Genomic DNA, 15433 nt, shown 5'->3' with positions numbered 1-15433 from the left:
AGTGTGTAGGGTTTCCTCTCAAAGTCAAACTAGGCCCCTAAGGTGTGGTAGGAATTTTAAGGAGGAACCCCACCTCCAAAAATGGGGGGGTAACGTGGGGTCCCCCATAAAATTCCATACCAGACCCTTGATCCGAGCACAGGCCTGGCAGGGCACGAAAGGGGGGACGACGAGTGAGCACCCCCCCTCCCTGCCATACCAGGCCACATGCCAGCGGCATTGGGAGGGTGCTTTTCCAGGGTCGGCTCTTAAAAAGCACCTTGTCCCGGTGCCGATGGGGACAAGGGCCTCTTCCCCACAAGCCCTGGGTCGTTGGTTGTTGGGGTGCGGGCAGGGGGCTTATTCACATCAGGGTACCCCTTTAATAAAGCCCCCCTTTTGAATGAGTAAGGGGTATAGTGCCCCAACCCATTCACTAAAGGGTTAAATTCAAGTTTTAAAAAAGAGGCCAGACTTTTGAAAAAAAACCTTTAATTGAAAAAAAAAACCAAAAGGCAAGTCTTTTATTTAAAAAAAAAACAAAAAAAACAAACAAACAAAACAAAAACAACAAAAAAAAACTTGATGATTTTCCCCAATCATGGCTCTTACAGTACTGTGCCCTGATTGGGCAAAGTCTTGCACCTGACCCCAGGTGTGAACAGGGACTTAGGCCACTTCTCACATGTAACACTCCTTATGCCAACCCTAAACCTTACCTCACATTTACATTAAAGTATGTTTAATAGCAAATTTTGGGGGGATAGAGTGGTGAAGTGCTGAAAGCCTGTCAGATGTTATTGTTGTCTGTGTCCCCATTGAGAAGAGTCACCCTCTCTATTTGTCGTCATAACCATTGTAACTAGGACTGCAAATTAAAGAAAACCTAAAATGTTACAGCTGTCATTGTTATGAGAAAAGAGGGAAAAACTTCCAATGGAGACACCTGTACATGTGACAACTGTGTAAGAAAGGCATTCCCCTCACTTTTGAGAGGTTTCCTCTCACTTTCTGTTACTGGGACAAGGGAAATCCCAACAGCACAAAGTTTTAATTAGGGATGCACCGATACCGATAGTAGTATCGGTACCGATACCGAGTATTTGGGTGAGTACTCGTATTCGCCCAAATGCTTTGATACTTACCTTTGATACTTACCTCCGATACCGGACATTCCGGTCAGAGGGAGATCTCCCTCTGACCGGCAGTGCAGAGGGAGCATGCCCTGTGACATAATCACATGGGCTGCCTAGGTCTTTACTCTGCTGAAGTCAGGGTAAGAGATTGAAAACGAGCTGTAATCTGCCAAAAAGAAGCTCATGTACTTTTTCCAGCGACAGGCATTTTGCGACAAAATGCTCAGGTGTATACAGGGGCCATAAGAATGAATGGGATTTTTTGGGTGAATCATTTTGTTGCGCTTATTCAGCTGCGACAATATACTTAGTGAGAACCAGGCCTCATATGTTTGTTATGTGTTCCTATTCACACAGCATAGCAAAAAATTATTTTAAAATATTTTTCACCTTTCTAGTTGTATCTTTGGAGCAGGATTATACACAGGGCAAGCAGCTTGCATTTTTAGACACTTAAGGGTTCTTTTATACGAGTTAGAGGAAATTCCTATACTCATCAGCACCATCTAGGGGCGCTAGTGCACTGCAAACAGCATCCTCTGTGGATAGAACTTTTTTTAAATGAACCCCTAAGGGACAGTTTCTTTTAGAAGTGCAGTAACATACAATGTACTGCCCAGGCATGATATCCTTCTGTAAGGATAGAGTGTGCAGATAACGCATAATAACATCTGCCAGTACAATACAGACAGGGTTAGTTATGTTAAACCCTCTTCAAGCCCTCCTTAACAGTGCGACAAGGGGAAAGCAAAGCAAGATTTCTATAGGATTTTCCAGCAATTAAAAAGGTAAGCAGCAATTTTTAAATTTTTTTGTAAAGCTATCCTATGTGAATAGGAACATGTAACAAAAAATAAAGTAGGTCTTATTCCAATTTGGCTGCAAAACTGGAAATGCAGCTGCTTTGGAGCACTTATTAAATTGTAGTAAGGTTTCAGCCCTTTGGCTTATTTTGAGGATTAGGTTATATAGTCTATGTACATTCAGTTCAGAGTTTTTTGGGAATTTGTAATTACGTAATGATTACTTTTTCTTTTTTTAATTACCCTTAAAATTATTTTGGCTGGTTTGGTACTTACATTTGCAGAGAAGCCATTAAAAAATGCATACCAGACATTGTGGAAAAGACAGGCAAATGTCTTGTAGTGGTAATACTGCAAGAACTTTGAAAAACGGATATACGATAAACGTCCATGGAAAAATAACAGATTTTGGAGGTGAGAAAACTGAGCCACTGCGAAGTCACTGGCAAGGACTGCTTGGAGACCTTCCTTCCCAACCACACCAACACCAATGTGAGCAGCTGCAAAACAAACACAAAAAAAATTATTTTACAATAGTGACTGAGACTTTGTCATTACAAGCAGCCGTGACAATATGAAACATGTAGTAACCCAGAGCAATCAGATTTTGCCTTACCATCAAGTAGGACTGGTAAAAATAATGAAGGATGAGATCTGATCGAATGATTGAAATTACTTTGCACTACACAGCAATCATAAAAAGAAGACACGGCACCTGGGGCTTAAAGCTCTAAACCTTGTTAACCTACATCAAGACCAGAAAAGGAACATGATAACAGGCAGAAAAAAACGTTTAGTCCTAACCACTGTCAAGTGTTCTTCCTGAAAATCAACTGTCCATCACCGTGTTTCTTTAGTGAGGATCATTTACATTTTAAGGATTTCACACAATATGGTTGTTTGAAGTCCCTTATTCTTCTACTGCAACGGAATTCTGTATAATGGGCATATTGGCATTGAACTGTTAAGCTAGCCGTTCACGCCTGGGATTTTGACAGATTTCTGCTTAAACTGGCCAGAATTAATGGAAAACTCCACAAATGTGGGTTTAAAATTTGAAGGAGCCAGGTGGAAAATTGTCAGCTGGATAGTAGGGATGTTCAGATACCAGTGCCGAAACTTGGCATTATCACAAGAACTACCAGGGTCATAGCAGTTTCAGCTGAGACTTGGCCCTGGCGAACCACCACTGTCCTGAAATCATTAGCCTGTATTGTTTTAGAAAAACTGTCACATGACAGAAACTGTCACATTAACAAAAATGTATCAGTATCTGTAAGTACTTGGACAAGAATCAATACTTGCTCTTGGTCTGGAAAAAATGGTATTGGTGCATCCATAATATACATTTATATATAAAAGAAATCATACATTAAAACAGGAATGCACATATCCAAGGAGCCCTATATGCTCCTTAAAATTGACAGCGGCCTCCTAACTGAGTTTTTCTCTAGTCTAGTCTTGGAGCTTGAAAAGTATCACTACTTGTACTTGTACCGAGTACGGTACTTGGTATCTGAACATCCCTACTGAATAGTGACTGCCGCTTATCAGATGCAGTCACTGTTTGGGTATTCAGCTTGCCGTGGGTGTTGGCAGCTGTCTGCGTACAATAACTGACAGTGCTAAACAGCATGAATGGGGGAATTGAGTAATTTCTCTTGTTCAGCCCGTGGTGCTGAACTAGTGAACTCTAGCCTTACTATGCTTTGCAGTGTACTTTGCACAGTGGTTGCTGACTATTAGAATAAGGCTATAAGTGTATTTGTCAATCAAATTTATCATTTAACTGATTTATTGTATGAATCATGAAAAAGTTTCCCATGAAACTTTTTTTGCTAACATTAGCAGACCTGACTTGGTCATCTTGGCTTTTCAATGGCAATGAGAACCCTCTCTAAAACAGCTTAATATGAAAATGTTATACATGTACAAAAGAATTTGCAAAAAACCCAGCCAAAGAGCTTGTGCTAAGCTGACCATACACTGCTCTGATTTCGGCCAAGTCCTGCTGGCTTAGCTCAAATTCAAGCTTTGGGCGGCCTTGTTAGCACAATTACGTTCGAAAAAGGAAATGTCCATGTCACCAGTGAGATCTACACTCCAGCACACATAGTTCATACCTCATTATTCATGTCACTAATCAGATCTACACTCCAGCACACACAGATCACTCCCCATTATCCATGCCGCCTGTGAGATCTACAATCCAGCACGCACAGCTCACACTCCATTATCTATGCAACCAGTAAGAGGTACACTCCAGCACACACAGCTCACACCCCCTTATTTATGCAACAAGTGAGATCTAAACTCTGGCACACATAGCTCACTCCCTATTGTCCATTTCACCAGTGAGATCTACACTCCAGCACACACAGCTCACACTCCATTATCTATGCAACCAGTAAGATGTACACTCCAGCGTACACAGCTCACACCCCCTTATCTATGCAACAAGTGAGATCAACACTCCGGCACACAGTTCACTCCCCATTGTCCATGTCACCAGTGAGACCTACACTCTAGCACACACAGCTCACTCCCCATTATCCATGCAACAAGTGAGATCTACACTCCAGCGCACACAGCTCACTCCACATTATCTATGCAACCAATAAGATCTACACTCCAGCACACACAGCTCACTCCCTGTTATCCATGCCACCAATAAGATCTACACTCCAGCACACACAGCTCACTCCCCATTGTCCATGCCACCAGTGAAATCTACACTCCAGCACAAACAGCTCACTCCTCATTATTCATTTCACTAATGAGATCTACACTCCAGTACACAAAGATCACTCCCCATTATCCATGCTACCAGGGATATTTACATTGCAGAACAGACTGCCCAAACACCAAAACCATAACGCAAACAATGTGCCTCATCCCTCTATTTTAACATTCACTGCCTCATGCTGCTCTATTACATGCAATTCCTTGTGCCTTTTTGTTATACGCAATTCTTCATGCCTCTTTATTACCTGCTTTCCTGCATATCTCTCTCTATAAACAGCATCTTTTACCTGTCTTATGCCCAATTTTTCTTCATATCAGCCCTGTGTAATCGCAGAACTCAGAGTAGGACAGAAGAGGTCAACACACACACACACAATTTTCTCTTACTCTTTAGCATGTTGACATCATTTCCCCCATCTCCAATGGCAAGAGTGGTGACCTTCTTGTTCGTTTTCACCAACTGCACAATGCTGGCTTTTTGTTTGGGTGTCATTCTACAGCAAATAACTGACTGATATTGACAAGCCATCTCAACCAAATTTCTTGTTCTTTGGCTGATTTTATTATCTGTTTCCCTCTTTCTCCTCAGAGACATAATCATTTTCTTCCATACAGAAGTTTCTTCAGTCTGGTTTTCATATGAAGTCATAAAATCACTCTGGAAGATATTTCCATGCATAATGAGCTATAGTATATTTAACACTAATATTATGTTATCTCAATTTAAAAACATAACTGTTACAATTTCTTCATAAATAACCACATACAGAAGAATGCAACATTGCCAATTTGGTAGGCTTACATAGGCTATTACCAAAAATTATATACAGTAGCAATAATACACCTGGGCACCAGTGGGCATACTAAGGACACCATGCAAAAAATGCAAAATTATAGCTGCCCACCTAATCCATTTAGGATAAAAGAGGTGCTTGTGGGCGCCAGCTATAGTCTTTATTGGGTGGAAATAATAGGCTGCTTTCTTGACAAAATGGCGATATCATAGCATTCTATGTGTATGTAAACAGAAAAGAAATGTGAGCACTCCACTCCATCAGGAGCAGTTCCTGTGTCCAAAGGAATGTACTATACCATGGTAATCTTTATACAGTTGGAATGTTTATTAAAGGTTCCAGGAGAGCCAACATGTTTCTGGGGTCTGTATCCTTCCTCTTCATCAGGGCTAATAACATATTAGACCTTTATTATCAAATATGTAAAAGAAATACTTAAATATATTCATAAAAACATGCACACACATACTGTACATACAAACATCTAACTACATTTTAAAAACATTTTACTGATACATGAGCGTTGACTCTCCTGAAACCTTCAATAAACATTCCGACTGTATAAAGATTGATATGGCATAACACGTTCCTTTGGGCACAGGCAATGCCCCTCCTAAAGGTACAGTGCTCGCATTCCATTTGTTTCACCTCACCTAACTCATCTATTAGTCTCAATCTCCCTTTTTGCATACAAGGGAAGGGAGATGTCAGGTACATCAAAACATGTCACATCAGTTTAATATGAAGCTTCCTTCTGTAAAACACAATAGAGCTGATGCATTAATACTGGAGAAAAGAAAGGCAGCACAAAATTGGAGTTGCTGCTCATAATAAACAATAATAATTTGTGTTCTTTTCCATAAAATAAAAAGTGAACCCTTTCTGGATGTTAATGGCATGAGTTTCAGTTTTGCGCTCATTTTGTTTTCTACTAGTTTTATGAGTCAATCCCATTAAGTCAAACATGTTTATTTTTATAAAGTAAATCTCTTTAGACAGCACCATGGAAGATGCCATTGCTGACCTCCTCCTCAAACTGCTAGTTGACTGGCTATTAGGTTGATCAACTGGCTTTAGTTCTTTCCTGACCTATAACATATAACATGTATAGAACATGCACACCAGAAAGCTCAGAGTGAATTTGGAGGTCCTTGTATGCACATTTGTTCAGAGTTAGTGACAATGTATTTAAGACAGAATGACAGCATGATAGCCAGGTAACTGGCAGAACTTAGAAGTCAGGGATAGTAGCAATTATTTTTCTTTAGGGCCTATTCAAACCTATGTGTTGTGGTAATGTGTGGCAAAATGAATGGTTTGAAACACAAATATTCTGAATGGCACCCCAGTACACTGATACCAAACAACCCATCACATTCGATTTGCAGCACACGACATAGCAACCCAATACACCCCCCTTGCAGCACACCACAAGGCAACCCAGCAAACTCACATTGCAGCACACCACAAGGCAACCCAACACACTCACATTGCAGCAGAACACAAGGCAACCCAACGCACCCACCGCGCAGCACACCACAAGGCAAACCAAGACATCTGCTTTGCAGCGTACCAAAATGCAAATCCAACACACCCACCTTGCAGCACACCACAAGGCAACAAAAGGAATCCACTTTGCAGCATGCCACAAATCAACTCAACATACTTACTGCGCAGCATACCACAAGGCAACCCAACACATCCACTTTGCAGTTTACCACAAGGCATTTTAATAATTGATAATTTTAGAGATTTTATGTATGTGAGCAGCCTAAAAAATGTTACCTGACGACTGTGTCTCCATAAAGAAGAACTCCAGCAAAAATTTGAATTAACCCTTGGAATGGGGCTACCCCAGCACTGCAAGAGTTAACAGCTTGTTTCTGTCTAGGTTAAAAAAAAGTTATACTCACCTGAACAGCAAAGCTGGCTTGTTCTTAGACCGGTCCTTCCAGCACTTCTCCCCCTCCTCTGCAGTGGTCTAAGGTCCTATATATCATCACATTCTATACACTGTGTATAGACGTGAGGATGCTTGGGAACATTTCCCATGCTGCAGTGTGGGAGGAGACAGGCTGAAGGGAGCGATGTGACAGTTGGCTGGCTCGGAGCTTCGGGTAAGTATAAGGCCTGGTTCACACCTAGGCGTATTGCATATGCGCAGTTGTCGTGCGTTTTTTTTACCGCGACTCGCGGTAAAAAAATCGTGCGACTGACGCGCGTTTCCGAGGGATACTTGGCTGTATCCCAATGGAAACGCGCAACAAACACGGCCCAAAGTAGTACATGTACCTTTTCAGGCATGGGCCGCTTTGTAGCGCGTTAGGGACGGGCTGAAATACGCCAAGGTGTGAACCAGACCCATTGAATACAATGGGATTGAGATGTTTGAACGTTTTGTAGAGCGTTCGTTGAGCGTAGAACGCGCTACAAAACGTTCAGGTGTGAACAAGGCCTTACTGTTATCTTTGATCCTAGAGAAAAATGAACACTTAACCCTCGCAGTGTGGGGGTAGCCCCACTGCAAGGGTTGGGAAAATCTTTTCCTGGAGTTCTTCATTAATGCTTTTTTTAGTACTCTGAAAGTGGAAAGTACCATCTAGAATGAAAGAAACGCAAAGCAAAGTAGGAGGAAGGGTAAGGATAATTGAAAAGAGTATGGTCACCAAATAAACTTCCAAATCTATTTCTGCAAATATTAAATACAGATAAAAAAGTAGATAACCTTACCAAAAAGTCTCCTGTGACAACTAATGCTTTGTTGCTACTTAGTTCTCCTATTTGGGACTCTCCTGTCAAATTGTTCTCTGTACTCTGTAGGCCGTTTTCCAGCAAGTACCTAAATAATGACAATATTGGGGTTTAGTGCAGGGATATACATACAGGATAATAGAATATAGGAGAGACATAAGGCACAGATGAATTGGATGGCAAAATATCAAGGCAACAGAGGCAGAGAACAATTGAAGGGATTTCAATTCTAACACCAGTACAAGGGACACAGTGGTAAAAAGAGATGCATACAAGTCCTGGGTACAGCATTGGTGGGAAAGCAGATCAAATGGGCAATTGCTCAGTGTGCCTCCCCAAACGCCAGCCTCGCTGCCACCACTAAAGCATCCCTGGCAGTATAATAGTTCATTCTAACCCCTGTCCCTTTTTCCAAACAGCTTGAACTCTCTGTATATGTTGGGATTTAAAACTGAACACAGGGATAAGTATATATTTTCTAAATACAAAAGGCATGTGTATTCTTCTGTAAATCTTTGCATGCTTCGTGTATTTCTTCTAGATGTGAGCAGTAATCCAGTGCAAAACCTTGCCAAATTGAAGGAGCTTCCTGTAATGTTCTTTTTCATTGTGCAGGGTGACTGGTCTTCTGTAGTTTCTTGCAGGCTGCCTGTAGTGGGAGGACCTGCTGGGTCCCTCCTACAGCTCTGCTCTCTGTATAGGCTATGTGCAGAACAGTGATGATGTTACAACTACATTTACAAGGTCATAACTGGGTTTGGTGCACACAGAGTGGATTGAAATTCTTTGTGACTTTTATTCATTTACATGAAAGTCTTTGTGGCTAGAGTACAGCTTCAAGGTTTTGGGGAAAGCCGTGGGTTAAGGTAAGGTTAGAGGGGACCTAGCTTTAACATATTATGTCATGTTAAGTAATGTGTAAGTGCCACAATTCCATGTATTTATTACCTCCCACAGAGATTACAGTGTTCTTTTTAACAATGTCTTCATAATCCTTTCTCTTCAGAAGGATGGCATTTTCGGGAGCCTGTATTTACACCCTAGACTGACATCCTGCCTCAGAAGTAATGTGAATTTTGGAGCTTGTGTAGTTTTTGTTAAAAAAAATATCTGAAACAGATTTGTCTTGCTACAGCCCCTCACCTTCTGACTTGCTACAATGTTACAATGTTGCAGTCTGATCACTAGGGCAAAAGAGATCTAGGTGCTTCCTCTTGCCTGCAGCAGATTGATGGCATTATCTCAGCTAAGGCAAAACCAATTCAAACCATTTTATATTAATATTAATCCTAATCAGCCATAACCCCTTCATTTCTTCTTGCCTTGGCTATTATTTTGCAGTTTGATTGTTTTTTTTTATTTTATTTCTATATTTTTTTTACCATAAATATTCAAACAAGTGCAGTGTGTTGCAGGAACGTGTGTTACCACAATTCGCATTAATTGCGAATTAATTAAGTGTATTAGAGCATTGTGATGCCACTCTTTGTCAATGCCACCCCACTGCATTAACCCAATGTCACTGGTTGCCAGAAGCTAGGCAGGCTGGCAAGAGCATCCCAGGTTGCTAAGAGCTAGAAGAGGAGATGTGTATCGCCTTTACACATCTCCCTGTCCATCTCTTAGCAACCTGGGGCACACTGGACGCAAAGGAGGCGGCAAGCAGGGCCCCCTGACCCAAAGTGATGCCACCTTAGGCAACAGCCTCATGCTCCTATATGGAGTCAGAGCCGTAGCTAGCTCATTTGGCGCCCGAGGCGAGAACAAAAAAATGGCCCCACATGCTCCCCCAACAGTGTGAAGCAAGTGCTTCAGTCGCCTCGCCATAGCTACAGCCCTGTTTGGAGTATACAGGTTTAAGAGCTGAAATGGATAAAGTCAAGGAAATATAAGTAGCAGTCTAGTGGCCAACAAGAGTATAGGCTCTTACTACTGATTACAACATATTGTAGGAAATTAAAGGTGATTTGTTTGTTTTACCTTATATCATTCTCTTCCACAATCTGCATGTCACTTGAAATAAGGTTACAGGAATATGCAATGTTCACTGCTGTCTCTGAAACATTACAAGGAATCTATTAAGATGAAATATGACTAAATATGACTAAACTATAATATCTACAAAATGTTGTTGCTTAGAAATGCACCTTGCTTAAAGAATAAAAAAAGTCAAAACAAGGAAATATCATTTAGTGTGTGGCTGCAGTTCAGAAATAGTTAAGTTGGGAAATTTGTAGAAATTATACCTTGTTTATCACCAGTCAGCATCCAAATCTTCATGTTTCCATTTCTCAAGAGCTGAATTGTCTGTGGGACTCCATTCTGCAATTTATCTTCAATGGCAGTAGCTCCAAGTAGCTGGCATATTGACATTTGTTAATTATATTTTTGTATTAATTTTTACAGGTCATATAGGTGCATAAGAAACATTTAATTACAGACAAGATACTTCATATATCTTTATCATTTCATATTTATTCCTAATTCAGTATGCACGGATACACTTTTTTGTCATCCCCCCAGGGATAAAGATGTAGCATACAAAAGTGTAAGAGTTTTTCATGATTGAAAAAAAGTGGTAACTCTTAAAAGCACAGCAAATGTTCAACTTGTTCAGAACCCGTACTTTAAAAAAAACAAAAAACGCTTTTGGCTTTGGCTTGGCTCCTTCCAAAAACTTGCGAATGTGTGACTGTTTTAGAATTAGTAGGTTTGTAGAGCCTCTGTCGCCAGAAAGGAAAGTGGGTGTGTAAAAGTTAGGTGCAAGAGAGGCGCTGTGAGGGGGGAGGGGGTTGGGGTGAATGGGGCAAAGTTTATTTGTGGGGGTGCTATAAGTGGGGAACAAGGCAGGTGGGAGGGAGATGCTGTAGGTAGGGGGAAAGGTGGGAGGCTGATGCTGTAAGGTGAGAGAAGATGTGGGTGGCGAGGGAGGAGAGGTGGGTGCTGTGACTTGAAGGAGAAGTGGAAAAAAGGAAAGTGCTGTGCCTAAGAGGAGAGGGGGTGGGCAGTGCTGTGACCATAGGGGGAAGGGACAAGCTGGGTGTGAGGTTGGTGCTGGGACTGGGGATGGAGGGGGGTGGGCAAAAAAATGCTGTGACCAGGGGCGATATGAGAGGAAGGGGGGTCATGTGACTGAGGTAAAAGGTGCTGAGACTGTGGGGCAAGATAGGAGGGGGGAGGTGATGTGCTCCATGGGCGAGGTTGAAGGATAGGGGGCATTGTGGGAGGGAGGGGGCACTGTGACTAAGGGTGAGTACTGAGGGGTGAAGTGGGAGGGGAGTGCAGTGAACAAGGATGGGTGAGGGGCACTGTGAAGGGTGACATGAGAAGGTGGGCAGGTTATATGACTGAGGGGCTAGATGGGTTGGAAGTAGGTGCTGTGACAATTTAGGGAAGTGTGTGAGAGGGTGGTGCTGGGGACACGTGGTGAGGAAGCCTGCGTGGTAAGGTGGGTAGAAGGGTGGGAACTATGACCTAGGGGGATGGTGGTAGGTGGGTGCTGTGACGGTGGGGTGAGGTGGATATGAGGTGGGCACTGTGACTGTGGGACAATATGGGTGGAAGGACATGACTGTGACTGGGGGGAGCAAGGTGGGTGAGAGGGGATGCTGTGACCTCAAAGCAAGGTGTGTGGAAAGAGTGCACTGTGGCTGGGGGAGGAAGAGCTAGGTGGTAGGATGGGGGGTGCTGATACTGGGGGTCAAGGTGGGTGCTGTGGGGGGGTTACTGGGGTGCCTGAGAGGGTGGCTGGTGGGAGGTGTAAGCGTTAACTTGGGGGCATGTGTGCTATAGTTAGGACCGGGGCTGGAGGAGCAGTGGAACAGTCTAGGTCACTTGCAGGTGAGCCAGGAGAATGTGCAGGGAAGCGGTATAGTAGGCAGGAACAGCCAGCTGTATTGTAAGTGTTCAGTGTAGGAATACGGCAGCTGTCACTGTGCAGGCAATGGTGAAATGTGGTCTGTGTGTAGTGTGTTCTAATAGTGTTTTGCCACTGGGGGACAGGACACAGTGTTAGGCGTTGTCTGTTTCTGTTCCTCCTTTGTTATGTGTGCCTCTGTTTCTGTTCCCCCAGTGGAAAAATGGAAGTAGGAAATTTTTGTAATATACCGGTAATTATGGAAAAGCCAATCTCCATGGCTAACAGCACAGTGCAAGGGAGCTTAAAAATAAAACTGCATACAAGCTAGTTGAAAATAGATTTAAGGTTAGCTTTGTGAACTGAGCATTAAGTAGTCGATGATCCACTTCAGTGCTGTAGCCAGGATGCAAAATGGAGGAGCAGGGGCTCCATCATGCCATCAACACCTTCGCCTGGTATTATGGCTTGATTCGCACAGGAGTTAATTCATCCTGGACCCAAGACATGCTGAGATTATACACTGAACTGCCCATGCACAGCTCAGTGTACATTCTAAAGAAGTTTGTGAGCAGCCTGTTGGCTCAAAAGGAGAATGCAAAATACCTTTATGTAATATTTCACATTTATGTGACAAAAAAAAGAAAAAATATTTTTTTAATTTTTTTAGTTTTATCATAAAGATAATTAAAGTATAGCATAATATTATGTAAAACCAGCCAATACATTGGACAACAATTTAAAAAAAACTGTTGCAATCCACCACTCCTGGACTACAGTGCTGGGCTTTCGGTGGTACAGGGTAGCTATGAGCCACTCCAACTACTGGACCTTTTCCAACATTATGAACTGTCATTTCAATCATAGTTCCATGTTGCATCAGAGCCTGCATATAATTTCAGTTACTTGCTGTTACCTGAAGATTATTTTCCATGTCTTCATACACTTCTCCAAGATGATCCTCACGATTCTGAAGTGTTATAGAGGCTTCATGGTGCTTTGCATCCCACATCCTGTACTCATGCTCTTCCACTTCTTTAAATGCCAGACAGAGTGTTCTCAGAGTCTCTTCTGAAAAGACCTAGGCAAACAAAATTGTAGCACTAATTAAATCACACATACATATTTATACAACAAATACAGAATATTCCTTGTCTCTGACACTTCCTTAAATAAAGCTCTCTGAATGGCTTCAACCCAAATGTACAATACTGTTACCCAGCTTAAAGAGAACCCTTGTCTTTTGATATACAGTATATCCATTAAAATGGTTAATACAAGTTGATAAAGCCCAACTCCAGTCAAAACTTTTGAAATTATTGTAAAGAGTGGAGAAGAGTAGCGATGAGCTGGGGCTTGTTCGCAAGCCCCTCGTGCCGAGCCCGCCAGGAAGCCGTCAGCGCGCAGGGCCAATCACAGGCACTGAGACATGTTCCCGGTCCGCAGCTGCAGAGATCGGAAAATGGCTCAGTGCCTGTGATTGGCCCTGCGCGCTGACGGCTTCCTGGCGGGCTCGGCACGAGCCGCTTGCGAACACGCCCGAGCTCATCACTAGAGAAGAGTATAGCTGGTCATATACTGGTACATTTTTGTACAAACGTTAATACGAAAAATCTGGCAAGAACATTCAATAATGTCATCAGAGAATAAATTGCATTTTCCATCCTGCTCCTTCAACTTTTTCCATTACTGTGGTCAAAATCGATCATCGATTTGCCCATCACCTATTAGACAGTCCAACAAACATTCTAAAAATGACTTTGTTTAAACAAAATTCTACTAGTATATGGCCAGCTTTAGATGTGTAAAGTTTTAGGATTAGGGTTATGTTGTCTGCGTCACTATTACGGAGACTTACCTTCAGTTCCTGTTCTATCTGACACCCATCAGCTGGACTGGAAGTAGGCAGATTTTTCTACAACAGGGGCACAGTCAACAGCAGTTGTGTCTTGAGGAATGGTAGGTCATGGGATGGTAGACCAGAGAATGCTATAGCTACACAGCCTAGGAACTGTAATACTTACATCCAAGGCATTCATAATGACCTCAGTGTCACAGTTGGGATGTAGGAGCTGTAAGATCACACAGTCTGCTCCTTTGGTGTAAAGTTTTATTTTCCCTTCTTCATTTCTTACTGTAGGAAAAACAAATTCATACAAATCCATGTAACATTAACTAATCTTTATAGGCAAGGCCTCAGCTGGAGCTCCATTAGGACATCTTTCATTCTAAGTATACCTTATAAACCAACGGAATCATTAAATAAATTATAACAGAACAGACTATAACATACTGTATATAACAAATATATTTCACTCTGATTCTGAACAGTCTTTTAATGTTTCATTCATTTTACAAATAAACTATCACTAGAAAGTGCCTAGCCACAGCACACTTTTCAGATGTACTGTCTTCTATTGGACTTGTTTCTAATGATTGTAAAATGTGCAGCCTCATACAAAGTATGGCATTGCAATAATAACTTCATCCTACTTATAGGCTATACTGTTATAAAGGTTATACTGTCAAGGGTGATGTCCTACATATTTTACATACACTTTAATGCTCAATCATTAAAAAATAAAATTTGTGTTACATTGCAGTAAACATTCCCCCCACTAGTGAACTGCTACAATGGTACAAAGCAGTGGTCGGGTAAAAGAAAACAGGCTGAGTTTCAAAGAGCTACTGATTATTTTAATGAATACTCCTTTCTTGCATTTAATTAAACTATGTTACATGTTTTTATGTCAACCAATATGACCTTAATGACCCCTACATGCCTACACCAGACCCGTAAAAGCATAGCCATTTTTTGGGACAAAAAGAAAAATTTGGCTGGTTCCATACCAAAACACCTACATGTTTGTGGTACTAATCAAAACTGACAGGGGCAGAGAGAATGACAAGATTAAGCCATATCGTGTATTGAAACAATTTAAACATTTAATCAAAAGGCAAGAAAACTAAGAAAACTAAGAAAACTGAGTATTAAAATAAAATAACTGCCAATTTTTGAGTAAGGTTTTATGGTCTTATCAAAGGGAGTTCAGTGACCACGGAAGTGGTTTTTGCAAATTTTACTAGCACTATGGATTAAAATAATTTATCTACATTTGCAGCATTAGAATTAGTTAGCTTTGCCTAATACAATGTCCCAAATTGTATAGTGACCGCGATAACAGAGGTGCAGCTTTTTGAAAGAGAAAACCCAACAACAGAAATATACTTTACAGCAATAAACATGCAAAGTCTTTACCTATTGAAGTTCATAAAAGTTTTACAAATGAGTAATGATAAAATATAAATAAGGTATATATCATAATATATAAAAAAAAAAGTAATTTGTGATGTTCCACAATCAGCTGG

The 15433-nt window shown here is 41.5% G+C and overlaps 1 protein-coding gene across 1 annotated transcript in view; it reads right to left on the bottom strand.

The window, feature by feature from the left end:
• LOC108792398 (phospholipid-transporting ATPase IC-like) overlaps positions 1-15433 on the bottom strand; it is a 113788-nt gene that overhangs the window by 15596 nt on the left and 82759 nt on the right. Inside the window, 7 exon segments of the mRNA XM_018563166.1 lie at positions 2195-2418; positions 5051-5321; positions 8188-8296; positions 10189-10264; positions 10455-10566; positions 12981-13145; positions 14089-14198. Coding sequence (XP_018418668.1) covers positions 2195-2418; positions 5051-5321; positions 8188-8296; positions 10189-10264; positions 10455-10566; positions 12981-13145; positions 14089-14198 — 1067 coding nt within the window.

This window comes from Nanorana parkeri, unplaced genomic scaffold (genome assembly GCF_000935625.1).
Source record: "Nanorana parkeri isolate BGI_ZX_2015 unplaced genomic scaffold, ASM93562v1 scaffold637, whole genome shotgun sequence".
In the NCBI taxonomy this organism is placed as follows: Eukaryota; Metazoa; Chordata; class Amphibia; order Anura; family Dicroglossidae; genus Nanorana; species Nanorana parkeri.
Note: the sequence above shows the minus strand (reverse complement) of the source record. Positions and strands in the feature narration are given on the sequence as shown.